We start from the raw sequence: 22,515 nt of genomic DNA, 5'->3' as shown, positions 1-22,515 counted from the left end.
TCCCTATTAAGAATATGATAGCAGTAGTAATAGATGATGGTCTATGAGATTGATGGTAATAATTTTCAACATCCAAATAATGATATGTCACTGATAGTGACTAAGTATTATCATATTGAAGAAAAAGCTGGAAGCCTGATAGCTATTTTAATATATCTATGTGCTTTTCTTGGAAACAGATTATAAATGCTTTGTCATTTATATCATGTAGCCTGGTTTTTAACTTCTCAATATGAGTCTGGACGTTTTTAAAAAAATACTTGGGAAGAGCTAAGAGTTAGATGTCGATTTACATCTTGAATAAAAATGGATGTAGTTTTGCTCAGAATATATATTATAAAATGTATCATTCAGCTTACCTAGCTCTCTCATATATGTTGCTTGTATAGTGCAAAGATTTGCCTTAAGGTTTGTTCAGTATTCAATTTTTCTGGAAAAATTAATTCTTTAAAGTGCGCAGGGATGCTGAGATAGAACCTACTGGAAATTTCTTATAGTAGCAGCACCTTTTCCTGGGGTTCTATAGCTGCAATAACATTCTGGGCTCAAGAATTTGCTCTCAGGTATTATGTGTATGTGGATTTCAGAGCATTTTTTTTCTTTGAATCCAAAACATTACATAATCCCAATCTCTGTACTTTAAAAAACAGAAAATAGCCACACATAATTTTATTTATTGGTGTGATATAGTGATAGAACCATCCAACATGTTGCATGATTTTTATGCATTCCAATTGAGGGATGGGTACTCAGATGTCTTTGTGAAAATGTGTTTTATTTAGAGATATTAGTACCTGTGCTTTAAATGTATGTCATTTAGTGATATAATATATTTTCTGGGGCAAGAAGATCTTGCTGCAGTTTAACTCATGCTTGGACTACTGTAATGTGCTCTATATGCGGCTGCCTTTGAAGTTGCAGTTGGCACAGAATGCAGTGGCTCTCCTGCTGACTGAGGTTTGCTGGTAGAAATACATTACGCCAGTGCTATAGATCTTGCAATAGTTGCAAGCAAGCTTCCTGGTGAAGCATAAAGTACTAGAAGCAACCTCCAAAGTACTACATGGCTTGGCACTTGGTTTTGTATGGGATATTGTCCTCTCATTACAATTGGCCTGGCCAGTTTGGGAGAAACTATCAGTGTCAAACTTCATGGAGGTGAGGGGGACTGAGACTAAACAATGTTGCTTTTAAGTCGCTGTGCCTGTTATTTGGAATGACTGTTATACAAAGATAACCTTAATGAAGGAGTGCAAGGACTGTTAAGAGCAACTAAATGGCCATTTACCCTAGAAAAGGAGAAAGTGAGAAATTCAAAACAATTCTGCTCATATACTGCTTATACACTAGGAGGGATATTCTGGTAGGCTTTTGAGAGTCCATTATTATATCCTACATCAATAAAGTGACATTATAAAAATCCTTGCTTTTCTCTTTCCTGACCTGGCTTGCCTCAAAGAGTTGACAGCAGCTTAAAACTCAACTGCATTTGGGCCTCGATAGATCTCTTTATATACTTTATTGCATAATTTTTAATGCATGTCGCCTATAAACTGCTTAAAATTCTTAGGAATTTGGCATTCTGTAAATATAATAATAATGGCTGTGATTTCAAGTAGCCGTATAGTTCAAGTAACAAACAATATCGAGCTTTTAGCACAAGATTTAATGCAAGATTCCTCAACCAGCATGGCTATTGATGGCAGGTCAGAATCAAAGCTGGTACTCTTCTAGGTCATTTACATTAAAATAAGATTGATACAGCTTTTTTAAAACACACACACACACACACACACACATGTAGGTCTTTTCCCATGTAAGGTTGATAGAATTCTGGCGATGTTTCGACAAGGTCCCACTCGTCATCTTCAGGCTGGTGCTTTCAGCTTTGTGCTCGCGCGAACAAAGTTGAAAGCACCATCCTCAAAATAATGAGTGGGACCTCATCGAAACATTGCCAGGATTCTATCAACTTTACATGGGAAAAGACCAGGGGTGGGCTTCTGCCTTGACGGGGTGGGTGGGTACACAGTGGGGTAGCGAAAATGGAGCTCAACGCCAATTTGCACTGAAAGAGGTTGAAAGAAAATGCAGGGCACCTTGCATAGGCCGCACCCACAGTGTGGTAGTAAAATTTTTGTTAGCCCATCATTGGAAAAGACCCAATATTCCAAAACCTCAAGGAAAAGACCCAATATTCCAAAACCTCAACAAGGTCGAAATAGATCTATACATGGCTCCCTTCCTTTTCACTTATCAGCAAAAATTGTATATGTATATATAGGAAAAAGGAGCTGTGATGTTCCTTCAATATACCAGGGTTATTCGACAAAAGGACAAAAAAATCACACATAACCCTTCCCTGGTACAGGAGTTGAGCCCCGGGTATTTAATAACTCTGGCATGTTTGCATACGTGATATATCCATGTATACCTTGGCAACAATACGAAGTGGTTTGCCTTTATCTTCTGGAAATTGTTATTCCCAAACTAGATTATAACCCTATATTTCCAGGTGATATCCTATCCAAGTGTTCAGTTTCATGAGGCTTAGTTGCTACATCTTTGGATTCTTTCTCCTACTTGTGAAGGAATTAGGTGAGTGATCTGTACAGTTTTTGGCTACAAATTCGTTAGGAATAAAACTGTACCTAGAGTTGGATTGCACTAGGAAAATGCATTTAGTCTATCATTAAAGTAGGGCAATTGCTGTGGATGTTGTTCCTCATTTTGGAAATAAGCAGTTAGTTAAAAATGGTCTGGAAGTTGTTGAATTGTGAACATATTTTTCTGCATGGAAATATTACCAAACATCCAGCCAAAGGAGAACATGTCCCTTCTTTTTGTCCTCATATCCTGCACCCAAATAGTATCTGATCTGAATACCATGTTTCCCTGAAAATAAGACTCTGTCTTATATTTTTTTGAGCCATGAAATAAGTGTTTGGCCTTATTACCATGCACTCAAAAGCCCGATTGGGCTTATTATCAGGGGATGTCTTATTTTGGGGAAAACAGGGTAGCTACAACCTATCTCTTCCTAAACAGCTTTTTTCCAGAGCTGGTCCAACCACAGAAATAATTAACAAACAAACAATTAAAATTACAAAAAAAGAATAAAATTAGCTTATATCATAATATGTTTATAATTGCAATGAAGATAATGTTATCCAATTATAAAAGCCTAAACTTATGTCATCTTAATTTTATCCATATACTGTAATTTACTGTCTCCAAGGGTTCAAAGTGGGATGGGTTTTTTTGCTTTATAAAATAGTAATCCTTTGGTTAGTCCACACAGCTACTTTCAAAGGCAAGACTGAGATATAGATGAAGCCAATCTTCCATTATGGAGGAAGGTAAGAGTTGATAAAACTGCTTTTGTTCTGCAGTAAGGACAGTTAAAGGATTAAAGGCTAAAATGAATAACTTTCCCCCCTCTAAAGAATTCCAGTCAGTTCATGCATTTTTGGAGGATTTAAAAGGGAATTATATACCTACTGTTCCTGCAACATGTGGTTTCCCTTGTCATAGGGAATCCTAAAAATGCACAGCTTTTAAAAAATGCTTCAATTATGGCGTTTTGCAACCTGGGCCTTTGGTGTTTTTTCGCATGGTTTATCCGTGTGATCTTACCTTACGGATCATCCTATGATCATGATGTCATTTCTTAAAATCGTATACTGTTTTGAGTGATTTGTGCACAAAACATTAGGTATTTCTAAGAAATGCAAATAAAACTTTAAATAAAATTAGGATTTTTATGTATGGATTGTAAAGGACAAGGCTTATGGATGCAAGGTATTAATTTTGGCAAGTTTCACTGTACTTTTCTGCCCACAAGCTCAAGGGGGGAAAATGCTACTTTCTTTCCCCCTTTCCCAACTTGGCTGACCATTTAAAGAAGGGAGGGTTTGGCAAATGTACATACATGCTTTCTGCTAGTTGACTCAGTTGCCCTCTGTCTTGAAGTATAGGTCCATAGTGCAAGTGCATAATAGTCCCATATTAAGAGGTAAGCATATTTACTAATAGCTGTGTATTACAGTTGAACAGGCAAGTAGCTAAGATTTATGGAAAATCTTCTAGTGAGGACAACATATCACCACTTCTGATGCTTATTTGAAGATTGCTTTTTGAGTTTGCTGTGTGTGCACACGTTGCGCTCATGTAGTTAGCAGCAGAACTGAAAAGATCCAAATAGAAAATGACAGTTTGGTAACAAACCTCCCAGGGCTCATGAATTTTATTATTACTCACATGAAACTTTTGAATTTTTGACAACTTGTTTTCTTTCAAGAGGAGGAATATTATAGGATAAGCGTGAATTGCATGGTAGAATTCTAGAATTTAGACGAAAGAAAAACTCCAGTGCATAGAATTTTATTCTTCTTAGCTAAGCTGTTTTGCATTCATGGTTCATTCATACAGTTCTCTTTAGGGACAGGATGATTTTAGAGATTGGTTGCTGACGATGGGGTGGGGAAGCCTCATTTTCTGTTTTTTTTCCTTTTAGTTCAGGAAAAAATACTTTTGCATATACAGTGATCCCCCGCTCGTTGCGAGGGTTCCGTTCCAGGACCCCCCGCAACGAGCGGGTTTTCGCGAAGTAGCGCTGCGGAAGTAAAAACACCATCTGCGCATGTGCAGATGGTGTTTTTAACTTCCGCAGCGCTAGCGAGGAGCCGAAGATTGGGGGCGGCGCGGGTGTTTTAAAAGGTCGCCGCCGACATGGGGGGCTCGCTAGCACCCCCCCGAACCCCCAACCCAGGTTTGGGGGGGTGCTAGCAAGCCCCCCATGTCGGCGGCGACGTTTTAAAACACCCGCGCGGCTTTCCAATGAGTCCCGAAGACAAACACGGAAGTTTGACGTTTGTCTTCGGGACTCATTGGAAAGCTCCGATCGTTTTAAAGCAGGCGCGCCATTCTCCGCTGACTCCTAAAGCGGGGAAGTTTGCCAGGAGTCAGCGGAGAACGGCGCGCCTGCTTTAAAACGATCGGAGCTTTCCAATGAGTCCTGAAGACAAACGTCAAACTTCCGCGTTTGTCTTCGGGACTCATTGGAAAGCTCTGATCGTTTTAAAACAGGCGCGCCGTTCTCCGCTGACTCCTGGCGAACTTCCCGGGCGAAGGGCGGGCGAGCGGGTGCTGGGGGGGCTTCGCCCTCCCGCCAGCAAGAGGGGGAAGACCCAGGGAAGCCGCCCAGCAGTTGATCTGCCGGGCGCCATCTACGCATGCGTGCCCATAGAAAAAAGGGCACGCATGCGCAGATGGTGTTTTGACTTCCGGGTTCAAAAATCGCAAATTACCCTGTTCGCAATGGTCGGGGACGCAATAACCGGGGGATCACTGTACTGTATTGGCAAAGAGAAAGCATCCATGGCTAAGGATAAATTTGAAGCTGGGTCACCGCAGACCTTATCCAATATGTTAACTATGACACTTCAGTGGTTTTGTATTTTGGGTTGTTTTAGTGCACCTATATTAGTTATTCAGCTTATATATTTGTAAATAAAATGTGTTGTTTTATTTACATCTGCTTTACAAACAAATGAGTTCTGTGAATTGACCCTATATTTTGTAAAGATAGGTGTATCATAATGTTTCATGATGAAGTTTAAGAGTAAATGAAAAGTAGATCCAGTTGGATTAAATTCTCTTCCCACTGTATATGAATTTCATGTGAACTTGGAGAAATCATTTCCTGTACTTGGAAATAATGTATAGGACTGTACTTTTTAACTAATTCAACCATTTTAGATTTATATCTGTCGAAATTTTACAGGAGACCCATTTTTCTAATGTTATTCTACAGTATATGTGTTTCCATTTCTTGGCAGTGTCCTTCAATTTCACCTGATATACAGTACTGCAATTAAACAGTATTTGTATGGTATTTAAATTTTTATACAGGACCGAAAACACATTATAAATGAATAAATAAATCATAGAATAAAAACACTTGAGATGGAGTAGACTTACATGAAATGAATTTTTATTCCCCCCCCCCCCAAAAAAAATGGAGTTTGTGCTCCAGTTTCCAATAAACACGCATGTAAGTGGAAATATCAGTGCTAAGTAATCACGATGAATCCATGGTGGAAGTCAAACCGATTTCTAAAACAGCCACGTAGAGAATCTTGGTTTATAAAACAAGATCTTGAGTACACTTTAATTTGTTTGATCCATCAGTACTGTAGGGGTAATTTTGTAATGTTGTAAGCCACCCAGAGTCTTCAGAGAGGGGCAGCATATAAATGCAATTAATAATAATAATAATAACAACAACAACAACAACAACAACAATAATTTATTTATAATGCCCTTTTAACAAAGGGTATAACAGCAAGCCATATACAACTAACAAAGACAGACAGTAGGCAATACATACACTTAACTAGAACACATCTAATAAAACCACAAACCTTGTTAAAACCATTCCCAACCTCTCCAATGTCCACCCCTCTTGCTGATCCCCAGAACCAGGATGTTTCAATCTGCCAAATCAAAGAGGAATGTCTTTAATGCCTTGCGGAAACAGAGAAAATTCTCCTCTACCCGAAGCTCTATGGGAAGACTGTTCCACAGACATGGAGCCAGATCTCGAAAAGCCCCCAATTTTGATGTTGCTGTACATGTCTGTGGGACAGTCAACTTACCCTTCCCTGCCGAACGTAAGTCCCTCAGTGGTGTGTAACAAGATAAATAGGTCACCAAGTAATTTGGTGTGCATGAAGAAACTGAATCTGAATCTGTATCTCCTTTCCAATTTGGAGTAATTGTGGTCTGAGTGAAGATACTGCGATTCACAATTTTTTTGAGCCATTGAAATTTCAGATATTTAAATACTTGGATGTTCTTCTTTTAGCTAGCATCTTTTTTATTTGCTGATGTCAGGTTTTCTCAGTATTTTGGCTTTTGCTGTCTTTCATTACACTTCATTTTTTTCATATTTATTTACTTTTTCTTTGTTGTACTTTCTTCCCTCTAGCTTTCTCTTAAACCTTTAAACAAAAGGATATGGTAATATATATCCTAATAGGAAAAAGGCACTGTTTAACTCAGTTGGGGTGCCACTAATTCAACTGCCAAACACAACTGCAGCACAGCATGAGTTTTAATTTTTAAATAAAATGGAAACTTTGCATTCTAAATTTAGGGCTTTATAACATTTATATAAGAGAGTAGTATTTTTCCAAGATTGTAATTCATAATAATTTATAGAATGGTATGGGTTTTATAATTATTGATTTATCTCACTATTTCAATGTTATATACTACTCTTCAATCAAAGCAAAATTCCCAAAATTGGCTACATAAACAATTAAAATAGTCAATGAAACACTTTAAACCATCGGATTTAGAACAATTTGATAAAAGTAAATTGCCCTAAACCAAAATTTAAAGATTTGGGCAAATAAAAATGATATCAGGCATACAATCCTTAAAAGGCAAAGCAAAACCGACAAAGAATAACAGAACTGATGAAATTTTAATTCATTTGTGTATCACTTATTAAAACAACACTTGTGTGCGATGACAGGCAGAGAAACTAATAATGTCCTGTCATGAATTTTCCATGAAGGTAACCAGGCTTTTTAAAAATGTCTAAATCAGTCTTAAAGCTGGATTGAAACGGACCGAAATTAGAAACCATCTTGCTTACTTGGATGGATGGATAGATGGATTCTATCTAAGGCTGATGTTTAGGGTGAAAAACCTTCTTAGTTTAGAAATGACTTCAAAATAGTTGAGACTATGAAGTTTTACATAACCATGTATTATCTAGATTAGAGGGCACAGTGGCTCAATGGCTAAAGATGCTGAGTTTTCCAACTGATAACCTGGATTGGAGACCCAAACTCCTGTTATTTGTCCCAGCTCCAGCCAACCTAGCAGCTCAAAACCATGCACATGTGAGTAGATAAATAGGTACTTTGCTGGGGAGATAACAACCATCTCTGTGTCTCGGCGCATAATGCTGGCAACACAACCACAGAAGCGTCTTTGGACAATGCAGGTTCCCTTGGCTAGGAAATGGAGATAAACATTGCCCCTTGGACATGACTGGACAATCTCGATTCAGCCAGTCATTCTATGGTATGTAGTAAGAACTAAGTATATATGGAAATGCTAAATTGTGAGGCCGGGTTGTCAGCAACAATCTGTTCTTGAAAAGAGCACCATCTGGATGTACTTACTCATTAAAGCAAGTAGCATCCATGCCATTGCGGGTTGAAATGGCTCTAGATTCAGATTGAGAAATAAGTTTCAACATTCTTTTAACAGCAATGATGGAGTTGTCTTTGTTGGGTCTGAAATCCTTGAACAGGAAAACCATGATAGGCTTACAGGAGATCCTGTATACAGTATTCATAGTCTGCACACTGCAGTTTGTGTGCTATCAGTGAAATCTTAGTCTTCTTGGCTCCTCACCATTAAAGAACCTCTGATGATGCATTGTTCATGCATTATGTGAATCAACATTGTGTATTGTATGAATAAAAAAAAATTCAACTTCATTTGGAAACAATAAGAACAGTGAAGCAAGCAGAAATGAGTAAGGAGTAGATTTTAGCTGCAGGCTTGCAAATTATTTCAGTGACATTTTGCAAATTTGCAAAGAGGAATCCATTCAGTTCCTTGATTTTGAGCTACGATTCTTTACACACAGATAAGTTACCAACAGATTTTTGGACTGAAGGAATACTAAGAGTAGGCAATCCTTTGGGGTAATTAAGATGTATGAACTATTCCTTTGATGACTGGTGGTGTGAAATATGCTAGTTGCAGTGTGTGATTGTCCACAGAATAAGACATTGTTGCTTGCTTGGATTTAGAGTTGATTCTTGCTGGAAAGAATGAAATCCAAGTTACCCTCCTGATAACACTATGGTAGTTAAACCACATGCTTGGTCAGGTCTTAGTTGGTACCATGGCTTAAAAACCGTGCAGATTAATCCTTAAATCTATATTCAATGATTGGGCTTGTTAAAATAAACAAATATTCTGGTAAACAAAATTAGAGTGTGCCTCTAAGGCAGGGGTCGACAAAGTTGTTCAGAATCTAGGAGCCAGCCAAAAAATTTAGGAGCCAGAATTTTTTTTAAGCAAACTTGGTTTTTTGCCAGAGTCTCCACCTGACATCGCTTTCACCCCCTCTGTCTCCTCCTTCCTCTCTCATCTCTTTCCTTCCTCTCCCTCCCTTTCTCTCTTTCCTTTCTCTCCCTTTCTGTCTATCCTTTCTATCTCTCACCCCTTCTCCCTCTTTCATTCCCTTTCTCTCCCTCCCTTTCTCTCTCATTCCTTTCTCTCCCTCTTTCCTTCCTATCTCTCTTTCTTTTTCTCCCTCCTTCATATCTTCTTTCTCTCCCCCTTCCTCCCTCTTTCCTTTCTCCCCCTCCCTTTCTCTTCCTTTTTCTCTATCCTTTCTACTTCTTACTCTTTCTTTCTCTCCCTCCTTCATTCAATTTTCTCTCCCTCCCTTTCTCTCCCTTTCTCTCTCTTTCCTTTCTCTCCCTCCCTTTCTCTTCCTTTTTCTCTATCCTTTCTACTTCTTACTCTTTCTTTCTCTCCCTCCTTCATTCAATTTTCTCTCCCCCCTTCCTCCCTCTTTCCTTTCTCCCCCTCCCTTTCTCTTCCTTTTTCTCTATCCTTTCTGCTTCTTACTCTTTCTTTCTCTCCCTCCTTCATTCAATTTTCTCTCCCTCCCTTACTCTCTCTTTCCTTTCTCTCCCTCCCTTGTTCTCCCCTGGGGCTGCCTGTGCCTGCCCTGCACCACCCAACACGGACGGACAGCCCCCGGTTGTCGGTTCGTCGCCCCCCACCCCCCCACGGAGGGAGATCAGGCTGGCGAGGGCGGTAGAACTACGTCACCAGCCACTGGAGGGAGATCGGGCTGGCGGGGGCGGCGAATCCACCTCCCCAGCCGCGCGGAGGGAAATCCGGTAGGCGGGCGGGTGGCCGCGGCTCCCTGCGCGCCCCTGGAAAAGCGTACAGGGAACGGTGCCCGGGGCCGCTTTAGCCGCCCCCCCTCCCCCCGCCATCTCCCCGCGACTGCCTGTGCCGCTGCAGCCGCGCCCCCCCCCCCGCTCCCACCGCCAGTGCCCTCCCGCCGGGCAACCAAAGGACACTTGCCGATGACGACAGGGAACCTTCAGCTGGGCGGGCGCTGCCGTGCCGGTGCCTCCGACCTCCCGGTTCCTGCTCGATGCCGCGGTTTCTGGCGCTCTCCTGCTGGGCCCCAAAGAAGGAAGGCGGGAAAAAGGCGCGAAGAATGGAGGTCTCCTTCCTGCCTGCCTTCTTTGGGACCCAGCAGGAGAGCGCCAGAAACCGCGGCATCGGGCAGGAGCGGAGAGGTCAGAGGCACCGCAGCGCCCTTCTAGGCGCCAGACAACATTTTCTAGGCGCCACTGGCGACCAGGCGCCTGGGTTTGTCGAACCTTGCTCTAAGGATCATCAAACAGTGTTACCACCACAGTGACTCTTTCTATAATACACCCATAGTATGAATTGCTATCAGTGTGTGGCTACCCCACTTGAGTGTGCTAGAGGGCTGCAGTTTGTCCTTTAACCTTGCTTTCCTGATGATGAATCAAAGGGCACACAGTAGCAGTATACAAAAGCGACATTTTTTTTTATTTCTAACTTCAATTGTCATCTTTCTTGTAATTTGATACGTTTGCACTGCTGTGTTTAATGATCCCTTTCCTGGCTTTGATGAATTGAAATAACTCATTCCAAACTGGTCCTATTACTCTCCATTAGCTCTTATTTACCGGTAAGTTAAATACATCTCCGTTTTCTCAGTTGATGTTGTCTTCTGGATAGTGGAGGTTCCTTTCGTTTCAGGTTACTACCATCATTAAAAAAAACAAAACTTGACACCAACTAATACTGTTATTTGCAACGATTTGCCTTCTGGTTCCCTTGCAACAGAGATGCTTTTGGTTTTAAATTCCATAAGTATTTGTGTGCCCTCCTTTGTACTGTACGTTTTGCCAGGCCTAGAACTATTATAGGGCCTAATTTTATGAATTTCTAAACCGAACACTTAAGACTGTGAACAGTGAGAACAGAAAGATAAAGGTGGAAAAAGGCAGCTTAAAAAAAGCCCCAAACTATATCCAGATCATTCAATCGTCTTTTTTCTTTAATGAAATATGTGAGTGCACGTATGTATCTTTTCATTCTGCAATAGGATTTTTTTTTAAAAAGCATTAGGCGACAAGTGTATCAATGCTTGGTCTGGAAATGAAATGTTATAACTTGAGTTATTAAATCTTAGAAACAATATGGTTTGTAATGGAAAAAATATAAGGGGTAGTAGAAGGGATATAATAACACATATGGAAAACTTTTCTTCACTTTGTGAATAGACCATTTAAATTAAATTAGGTTAAGGAGGTAAATTCCGTTGTTTCATTTGTTTAATATTTCATGTCAATTTTTTATAGATAAAAATTACATATAGCAATAAATATCAAGAAGAATTTATGCAACCTGTTCTGGTTTGATATCCCATTGCTCTCCAGCTATAAAGAAAATTCATTATTACATCTTTGATTGTAATAGGTGGGTCTCATTACACTGATAATAAAACAATTTTTTTTTTAAAAAAATGACAGCTATATGGGATATCATATATCTGCTTTTGGTGGAACTGAATTGTATGTTAGCTAAAGTTGTGCCGAACCTCTCCATCTCATAATATATTGAAGCTCAACTGAACATGTGAAACTTACTGTGGACCTTTAAATGTTTATAGTAACTGTTTGACAATTAATGAAAGTAAAAAAATATATGTTTATGGTTAGGCATAATTAGTACAAAAATAGCCGGAGATGCAAGAAAAGTCGAATTCTTGTAATTCACTGTTTGAACTCCGTCACTTTGTTGATAAGCAGCATTTCAGTTTGAGTCTCCTTGTGTAAAGTGGCCACCAGGTGTCATCAAAATACTTTTCTTAACACTGGTAACTACCACTTTTGTGTGGCTGTACTTTAAAAAAAAATTAGATTTATTATTAAGCATAGCTTAGTGTGAAATATTTCTTATTTTTCTTGAGGCTGTTGCGACATTGCACTTCTGCGGAAATAACCAAAAAGGTTACAGCTGCTAAGCCACCCAGTTACCTTTCTAAGCTGCAACTGCTTTATGGAACAAGGGGCAATATTAGTGCTTGTATGAGAAGCCAGTTAACTGATTTACAGTGATGCTCTTGTGAGCTTGATCTATTGTCCCCGTGCATATATGTGATAGTGACGACATTATAGACTGCAGATAGTCCCCGACTTACATCCCTTCATTTAAAAGTGCAATATTAAAATATGTCTGAGTAAAAGTACAATAAAATCTTTGATTTTTCTTATAGGGGCACATGTTCTGCAGCTTAATTTGCTGTCACCCACAAACGGAATGCCTGTTTACTAGTGATGTTCCTTTCCAGCACTGAAGCTGGCTTTAAAAAAACTTTGGTTTCCTTTCTGAGACTTTGTTTAGGTTGGTGAAGTTCTGGAAATTGAACATTCAGCAACGAAGTACAACAGTACTGCTTCATATGTGCCTATGTACTGCTGCATATTTGCACATATTGGGATGTGACAATATCATAGACTACAGATGGACCTCGACTTATATCATTTAATGAATGTTCAAAGTTGTAATGCTCTCTACATGGGGCTACCTTTGAAAAGTGTTCGGAAACTTCAGATCGTGCAGAATGCAGCTGCGAGAGCTATCATGGGCTTTCCTAAATTTGCCCATGTCACACCAACACTCCGCAGTCTGCATTTGTTGCCAATCAGTTTCCGGTCACAATTCAAAGTGTTGGTTATGACCTATAAAGCCCTTCATGGCACTGGACCAGAATATCTCCGGGACCGCCTTCTGCCGCACGAATCCCAGCGACCAGTTAGGTCCCACAGAGTTGGCCTTCTCCGGGTCCCGTCAACTAAACAATGTCGTTTGGCGGGACCCAGGGGAAGAGCCTTCTCTGTGGCGGCCCCGACCCTTTGGAACCAACTCCCCCCAGATATCAGAGTTGCCCCCACCCTCCTAGCCTTTCGTAAGCTCCTTAAAACCCACCTCTGTCGTCAGGCATGGGGGAATTGACATGTTCCTTCCCCCTAGGCTTATAAAATTTATGCATGGTACGCTAGTGTGTATGATTGGTTTTAATTTGTGGTGTTTTTTAAATTAATTTAAATATTGGATTTGTCTTACATTGTATTGCTATTGCTGTGAGCCGCCCCGAGTCTGCGGAGAGGGGCGGCATAAAAATCTGATTAAACTTAAACTTAAACTTAAACTTAAAGTTATTATGCTAGAAAAAAATGACTACCATTTTTTTGCATGGCTGATGGTTGTGTGATCAACATTTGAATACTTGACAACTGTAATGTAGTTTGGAGGTTTGCAATTGTCCAGGGGTCAGGTGATCATTTTTTGTGATCTTCTGAAAAATAAAGTCAATGGGTAAGCTGGATTCACTTAAGAACTGTACTATGAACTGAACAACTGCAGTGATTCATTTAACAGCGGTGGCCAGAAAGGTGGTAAAACGGGACAAGACTCACTTAACAACTGTCTTGCTTAGCCACAGCAATTTGGAACTCCATTGTGGTTGTAAATCGAGGATCAACAGTAGTCTATGATATTGTCATGTCCAAATATGCAGCAGTATGCACATATAAAGCAATACATATAAAGCATTTCAGATGCTGAATGCTCCATTTTCCAGAACTTCACCAACCTAAACAAATCTCAGAAAAGAATCTCAGCTTTTTTTAAAGCTGGCTTCAGTGCTGGAATAGAGCATTGCTAGTAAACAGGGCATTCCATTCGTGGGAGACAGCAAGTTAAGATGCAGAACATGTGCCCCTATGAGAAAATTAAAGAATTTACTGTGCCCTTACTCAGAAATATTTTTTTCATCTAATGTTTATCTTCTTTCTGTCTCTTTATTTTTTTTTTTACTGTATCATCTCTCTATTTTCACTTAAGTCAATAGCATAACTATTTAGATGTTTGTTTTCTTGCTTGGTGAACGCTGGGTTAGTCCTCAAGAAGGAAGATTCTAGAATGAAGATCACAGTAATCTTATAACAACAAATGTGGAACTTTTTCTAAGGGGACACCAGAAGATTTCTAATCTTTATATAATCCTACACAATTTTACCATGCAAATATCATGCCATTTTTTATTATGAGGTGGAGAGCAGAAGTACAGAAATATGTGGGAGAACTTTTCCATGTTGAAGGGTTTTGTTCCCTGTGAAAGGATAATCATTTTCAAACTCCAAATTTTTGAGCTGCCAATAGTTTTAACTTATGTCAAGGAGGAGATCATATCTTTGCGGCTGTAAATATCCTTGCTGCTTTTTGTATCATTGGACATTACTTGTAAAGAGGGAGATCTAGGCCATGTTTGTATTAATGTCTAAAAAGACATTCTTTGCTATTGCTGACAGATCTATAATGTATATATTATTATTATTTATTATTATTTATTAGATTTGTATGCCGCCCCTTTCCGTAGACTCGGCTCACAACACAATAAAAACAGTTTATAACAAATCTAATAATTTACAATTTAAAATATTAAAAAAAAACATTATTAAACAGACATACACACAAGCATACCATACATAAATTGTATAGGCCCGGGGGAGATATCTCAGTTCCCCCATGCCTGACGACAAAGGTGGGTTTAAAGGAGTTTGCAAAAGGCGAGGAGGGTAGGGGCAGTTCTAATCTCTGGGGGGAGCTGGTTCCAGAGAGTCGGGGCCGCCACAGAGAAGGCTCTTCCCCTGGGGCCCGCCAACCGACATTGTTTAGTTGACGGGAGCCGGAGAAGGCCCACTCTGTGGGACCTGATCGGTCGCTGGGATTCGTGCGGCCATACATATATAATGTAAAACTAGCATATTTATTAAGATTATATCCCAGGGTCCTGAAGGAGCTGGCCTATATGAACTATTAAACAACATCTTGTCTTCGGAGAGGGGCGGCATACAATCTAATAAATTGAATTGAATTGAGTTGAATATCTAGCCTAATAAAGAGAAGAATTAGGGATGACATGGTAGCTATCTTCTAGTATTTGAGGAGCAGCCACAGAGATGAGATGATTGACTTACTCTCCAAAGCACCTGAGGGCAGGACAAGAAGGAACGGGTGAAAACTCATTGAAGAGAGAGACTACCCAGAATTAAGGAGATATTTATTGACCAAGATTATTAATAAATAATGGAACAACTTGCTTCCCTGAGATGTAGGTTCCCCCATGCTGGAGCTTTCCAAGAAAACAATTGGACATTCATTTGTACGGGATGGTATAAGGACATCTGCCTTGGTCAGGGGGTTGGATTAGAGACCTCTGATGTTTCTTCCAGTTGTAAGATTCTATGATTACAGAAATAATCTAATATCTCCCTTTACTCATCAATGAAACATCTATCTGGATCTCGTTCTTGAAGCTCTGACACAGTTATAGTTCCTTGAATGAGTCAGTGGCCTTTAGAGTCACCTTCATCTTGACAGATGATTTGGACAGGCCTAATATAGTGGGGGCAGTCTGCGCAAGTCTATTTTTGATATTTCTACTTGCCATAAAACAGCATCCAAACCACTTAGAATTATACAGTTGTACAATAAACAATTCAGAAGAAGGCACAGACAAATCACTTCTCTGTTGTTGCCAAGAAAAGAATACAAGCAGCAGCAACAACAAAATGGACATATTCACGAATCCCAGAATCCCAGAGCCAAGCTTAACTTGTGAGAAGAATTAGTTTTATTTGAATGGATGCCATCTTTAGATTTTTGGTGTTGGATTGTTTAGCTATATTTCATTGTTTTGAGTAAATCATGTGTTTTTAACAAAGGCATGATTTAAAATAAAATTCAGTTTGAAGTCAGTTGTTTAGTTATAAAGCTTCTAATTGGGGAAATAATATTTATTCTTTATATTCTATTTAAATAAATGCAATGCTTTCTTAGAATATTATGCCAAGCTATCAAACACAATTATATCTGAATTCCCAAAACAGACATATTATTTTCAGTGCAGTCTTGCTATGACTTCTGTGGATTGGTTCCACTTAAATTATATAATTATATTCAGAAATGCTGAAATTAAGTAACCTCTGTCTGCTTTGTTGTAAGTTGTTACAAAAGTTGTTTTTAGAGACACTAAAAGTTATTTCTGTTTTCCATGATTTTTACATGTCCTAAGTATTTTTATTTAGATGTCAAAATATATTGTTCTATGTAAGAAACTATCAAAATCAATAGATGAAGATACGCTTGAATTTTTTAAAATAGCATATATTCTGCAAGTTATGCATTAGATTGTAATAAAACATGTTTGTTTTTATATACACAGAAGCTAATTTATACTTTCTGTTTTTTTCTCTTTTTAGATATTCCTAAAACAGATGTACTGATTCGTTTTATTGGAATTGTACTGCACATTATCTTCATTAAGGATGAGTGTTGAAAAAAATCAGAATTATGAATGTGATGAAAACATAGAAAATGAGTTACTACAAGACAGCGCTAAAAATATTTTAGCAGAAAAAACTCCTAATGAATCTCTTTCTAACTCAAAAATGCTTCTAATGAAAGAACAGACACATCCATTGAAAAACCCAGAAGAAAATGGCTTAACTAAACGACCATTACCCCAAACAACCGATCAGGAACTTAATGAAACAACTATAATTGAAAATGAACCTGTCTCGAAAAGATTGAAACTGGTTGTTACAAAATCTGCAAAAGAGAACGAAGGAAAACCTTTTGGTGCTACATCATATGAATATTCGGCCGATGGGACAAATAAACCAGTAGGAAACGTGGCTTTAAACACTTCTCCAAATAAATGTTCATTTTCATCAAATTCTTCATGCATTCAACATGAATTTGTGCCCGAAGATAATACTGTACAGATAACACCTATGGAAAGTGAACATTCTCAAGAGAATGAAACATTACTTCCAGAATGCAAATCATCTATCTTGGACGATTCAACTGACATTAATTATACAATGAGTAGTATTAAGAATGTTTCAAAATGCAGTACCTGTAAGGAGATTTTTTCCTCTGATCTTGATTTAGAAAACCATATTCAGGAACATCACCTTAAGCAATTGAAAGAAAAAGGGAGTTTGTATTGTATTTCTAAATCAGAGCATATTTCATTTTTGCAAAAGTGCGTCAAGCAGACTTCTGGCCAGCTTACCTATTTTTGTGATCTCTGTGGTTATCAGACTTTTAAGGAAGCTCTCCTACAAGCTCATTTTCTTGGCAAGACACACCTCCGACGACAAAACCTGGCTGCCCGTGGTGGATTTGTAAAGATGTTAACAAAAAAATCATTTTGTAAAAAACAGCAGTTTCCAATCAAAGAAAAGAATGTCAAAATGAAATTGGCATCTAATAAACAAAAACTAAGAGATGAGCTTTCAGATCATTTAAGAATTTCAAAAAAATTGAAAGAAAATTGTGAAGATTTAGCTGAAATGATTCCATCCACTGAAACAACAAAATGTATTACTAAGGATGAGGCCTTATTGAGGAAAGTGGATGGAAATGGTGAAATTCTATCTGAAAAATCAGATGTTTTGGAGTCTTCAGAATGCAATCCATGTTTATTGAAATCTGCTGGTAGTCAAGTCACAGCTAGCAACTTAAAGGCCACGGGCGTATTAGGTAGTTTCCACAAAAGAAGAAAAATCCTATCACGAGGGATGACTTTCAGGCAAAGTACTTTTTTCAGACTAAATCAAAAGATTAAAAGAAGATACAACCTTTTAGGCATCAGTAAAAAAAACAAGCTTGATTTTAGAGCGAAGCATAGCATTCAGGGAGGGTTGCCTCCGAATGATTCATCGAAGGCTAAAGTTTTACAAAGTGAAGGTAATAGCAAGGATTGCTACATGGATATCCCCAAAACAGCAGCTTTACTTCAAGATGAAAAAAATATACTGGAGCATAAGACTACATCAGAAAAGGAACCTGATGAGCAGAGAACACTAGATCCTGGTCACTCTGGTGGATCTACCTTGTCAAATAAAGGTCTGAAATTGGATGCTAATAAAACTCAGGGTGAATTTAAAGTCCATTGTCAAATATATGGCTATTCCTCTGACAGCAAGGACCTGGAATGTTGTCAAAAGAATAATCATATAGACAATTGCAAGATAAATTGCCCTAAATGTTCATTTCTTGCCCCAAATGACATAAGCCTTAGGAAACACATGTCCGATGAGCATAGCATGGCTTTCTCTTGTTCTGCTTGCTGCAAATATTTTCCAACCGAAGAAGAAGTAGCAGCTCATAATGCAACTGAGCATCATAATGATTTATTGTCTCAAAGAAATACCATTCGGTCGCTTAAGAGTGATCTGGCTGTGCATTCAACATCTTGCCCTTCAGGTGAACTTCCCAAGGTTGTAGAATTGAAAGCACAGCAGGAAGACCTCAAGCTCTCAGTATTGCAACCTAGTAGTGAGTTCAAGGAGTCTGCTCTGAGCAGAAGTCAATTTCAGTGTAAAAAATGTTTTTATAAAACAAGGTCATCCTCTGTGCTCACGAGGCACATAAAACTTCGCCATGCTCAGGAATACCATTTCCTTTGTAAAGCGTGTAACCTTTATTCGTTAAGCAAAGAAGGAATGGAAAAACACATAAAGCGAAGTAAACACCTTGAAAACGCAAGAAAAAATAACATTGGCTTACGATTTGAGGAATGCATTGAAAAGATATGTGTAGGTGGAGCAGATGGTAAAAAAGGAACCGAAGGCCCTATTTGTGGAAGTTTAAAGACAGTGTTAGAAAATGAGAGCATACATGCACCCTTTTCTTCTCTGCAGAAGGTATTGATAAATAAAGAGTTGTATCCATCCAATGAAAGGATTAAAGATAGTGGGTTGATTCTTGGCAGCCTGCAAAAGAAAGGTAGGCCTAAAGGGACAATTTCCCGGACGTGTCCTCATTGTGGCCTATTGGCATCTAGTGTAACAAACTTGACTGTTCACATTCGCCGAAAGCATAGCCACCAGTACAGCTATTTATGCAAAGTATGCAATTACTATACTGTAACCAAAGGTGATATGGAACGTCATTGTGCTACAAAGAAGCATAAAAGCCGCTTGGAAGCCAGTGGGGAGAAAAATGTTGAGTTTATTGTTTGCCCAGAAAGTGATAATATTGAAACCAACGCGAAGAAAACAGACAACCCAGGAAGCCATTCAAAAGATTTCCTAATGTCTAATGATCAGCCTTCAGAAATGGACCAAGCTATTTTGGAAAACAAGGCAGAGGAACAGGACAGTACCATCCAATTAAGTGTCAAAAATATAATTCACCTTCCTAAAATAGACAGAAGTAGAAACTTTTCTGAAACGCAACGTAAACTTTCAGAATCGAGTAGCATTAGCACAGATAAAAATGTGCAGGTTCAAACAAGACTAGCAACTGCAAATGATAACAAGTGTGATCATTGTAACTTCATTGCACACTCTTTTTCTTCCTTGGAAGTACATATAAAGCGCAAGCACACTAAAGAATTTGAATACTACTGCATGGCCTGTGACTATTATGCAGTTACTCGCCGAGAGATGATTAGGCATGCAGCAACAGAAAAGCATAAAATTAAAAGACAGTCGTATACATGTGCTTCCTCTGGAGAGGAGGCAGATATAGCAAGTATTGCCAAAGAAGCTGCTATTGTTTGTGAAGAGGAGCAACAAAATGCAGAAGATCTTCAGATTTCATTAGATGAAACAAAGTCCAAAAGTAATTTTGAAGAGGAAAACCCAGACAATCAGGTCATGCATAAAGTGAATAAATCACCTACTTACCTGGCATTAGAAGATAGTATTGCTTCAAAGGTTTCTAAAGACTGCGTTCTTGAGGCTGTAGATGCTGAAAGTGAAGATGGAAATGATCAAGGCAGAGAAAATACAAGTGGTGAAGAAAATGATCAGAATGGAGGTCTTAAACTCAACGAGATAGTTGAACGTAAGGAAACAATTGATAGTGTTCTGCATCAAAATCAAGAACTAGCAAAATCAGGCATTCATTTAGTAACAGATCCTGGAGATGAAAACATGGCTTTTGATGAAAGTTCTCCAAATTCAGATTTCATGAAAAATGAGAACAAACTGCAGGATGAGTCTGAAAAAAGACATGAAAGTTCAGAAGTAGCTACTGAAGAAGTGAAAGCAGATGAAAGCCATTTGTCAATAGTTTCAGACACTGGTATTGCACTGGAGCAGGAAAGCATCAGTGAGAGTGCTGAACGTTTTAACAACGTCCAATTTTTACAGCAACATATAAATACTAAGCAATGTCCTACAGTGGAAGAAGAAGATACCTTGATAGATGCACAGCAGGAAACAGAAATATCTTTCAGTAATATTTGGGGTTCAGATAGTTCAGTAGCTGAAGTCATGGACAAAAATGACATAGCTGTGGGTGCTTTAAACAGTGCTGATGGCAAAATAATAGATGGAACAGGGATGCAAATCTCTGGTCAGTTTGATTCTTCAATAGTGAAAATAAACCATGAAGAGGGTTCTGAACAAATTGATTGTCCAGTAGATGGCCAGAACCTGAATAAGCAAAAAAATTGGGATAGAGCTGTAAAAGTGGATAGCCCACGGAATGATGGAAAAAAGAAGAAGGTAGAAGGCCATCCTGTGAGAGAATCTCCACGAATTTGTTGTGATGACTGTGGTTTTTTAGCAGATGGTTTAAGTGGACTAAATGTTCACATAGCCATGAAGCATCCATCAAAGGAGAAGCATTTCCATTGTTTGCTATGTGGAAAATCATTCTACACCGAGAGCAGCCTTCATCAGCATTTGGCTAGTGCTGGCCATATGAGAAATGAACAAGCAAGTGTTGAGGAGTTGCCAGAAGGGGGTGCCACCTTTAAATGTGTGAAATGCACAGAACCTTTTGATTCTGAACAAAATTTATTTCTTCACATAAAAGAACAACATGAAGAACTGCTCCGGGAAGTCAATAAGTATATTGTCGAAGATACTGAACAAATTGTTCGAGAGCGAGAAGAAAATAAGGGCAATATTTGTAAATACTGTGGGAAGATATGCAGAAGTAGTAATTCAATGGCTTTCCTAGCTCATATCCGTACTCATACAGGTACGTATTGATGATGATGATGATAATAATAATAATAATAATAATAATAATAATAATAATAATAATTTATTAGATTTGTATGCCGCCCCTCTCAGTAGACTCGGAGAGGTGAGTTGTTGATGAGTTGTACAGTTAGCATTTTGTGACTAAAATTGAATTAAGATTCCTCCCTCCTTTTGAAACTTGTAAATCAATCCTTTTAATACTCTATTCCTACAGTATATTCCTTCCTTCCTTCCTTCCTTCCTTCCTTCCTTCCTTCCTTCCTTCCTTCCTTCCTTCCTTCCTTCCTTCCTTCCTCCCTCCCTCCCTCCCTCCCTCCCTCCCTCCCTCCCTCCCTCCCTTCCTTTGTAATCTTAAGATTGGTCTTTCAAAAGTAAATTCATGGCATGGTCTATTTTAAGTACTTCTTGACTTAACAACAATTCATTTAAGTGACCGCTCAAAGTTACAACAGCACTCAAAAAAGTGATTTATGATCATTTGTAACATGACCATGGCATCCCCATATACCATACTATATGTAATATATATGGTATTATATTAATTTTATATAATATAAAAGAGGTATGCACACATGACCACCTTTTTTTGAGAAATTGTTGTTCCTAATTTTGTTTCATCTAAAAGCAGGGCTGTCAAACTCACAGCCCATGGCCTGGATGCGTCATGTACCGGCCACGGCCATGCCCAGTTCAGCAAATGGAGGGGAGTTGCAATATGTCATGTGATGACAGAGTTTGACACCCCTGATCCAAAGCCTGAATGAACAGAGTCCTTTTGAAGGTGCAGAACCCTGAAAAAGAAGAGCTGCTTTAATGAACAGCAGCGAGGCACTTGCTCAGGATCTAAATCACTTTTCAATAGTTGTGGAAACATACACAATCCCTAATTGGTAGTTTGATTCTGCAGATAGATAGGATTACAGTACAGCTTTTTATTTACTTTTTAACTGGGCTAAAATAACTTCTCAAGATATTGAGCCAGACTAGTAGAACATTGACCAGAAGATGATCTTAACTTGCTATCTTAGGTAGTTTTCCTGCCTTCTGGATACAGAATCCACTAATTACATTTAGTTGTTGCATGATGGATATTTGGTTTTATTTTTTGTTTTACTTGTGAAGTATGCTGATTTTGGATAAAAATGCATATGGTTATCCTGATATTTGGAGTTGGCCATCATTTTAGAAATCATTGTTAAGGGTAATGCAGTACCTGTGATATTTGAATCAGATCATTTAGACCCTATGCTGTTCCACAATTTCCATTCTCTCTTTATGTTTTATATTAAGTGGAAAAATTTAAAACAACACTTTTGCCGAAAATGCATAAGCTGCAGTT

At 38.7% G+C, this 22,515-nt stretch overlaps 1 protein-coding gene across 1 annotated transcript in view; it reads left to right on the top strand.

Moving 5' to 3' along the window:
• Positions 1-22,515, top strand: part of ZNF407 (zinc finger protein 407) — a 412,594-nt gene that overhangs the window by 2,134 nt on the left and 387,945 nt on the right. The window contains exon 2 of the mRNA XM_070747444.1: positions 16,425-21,171. Within this exon, the coding sequence (XP_070603545.1) occupies positions 16,491-21,171 (4,681 nt within the window). The 5' untranslated portion in view covers positions 16,425-16,490. The remainder of the gene's footprint in view (positions 1-16,424; positions 21,172-22,515) is intronic.

Source organism: Erythrolamprus reginae, chromosome 3 (assembly GCF_031021105.1).
Source record: "Erythrolamprus reginae isolate rEryReg1 chromosome 3, rEryReg1.hap1, whole genome shotgun sequence".
Lineage (NCBI taxonomy): Eukaryota > Metazoa > Chordata > Lepidosauria > Squamata > Dipsadidae > Erythrolamprus > Erythrolamprus reginae.
This window is presented reverse-complemented; position numbering and strand designations above follow the sequence as displayed.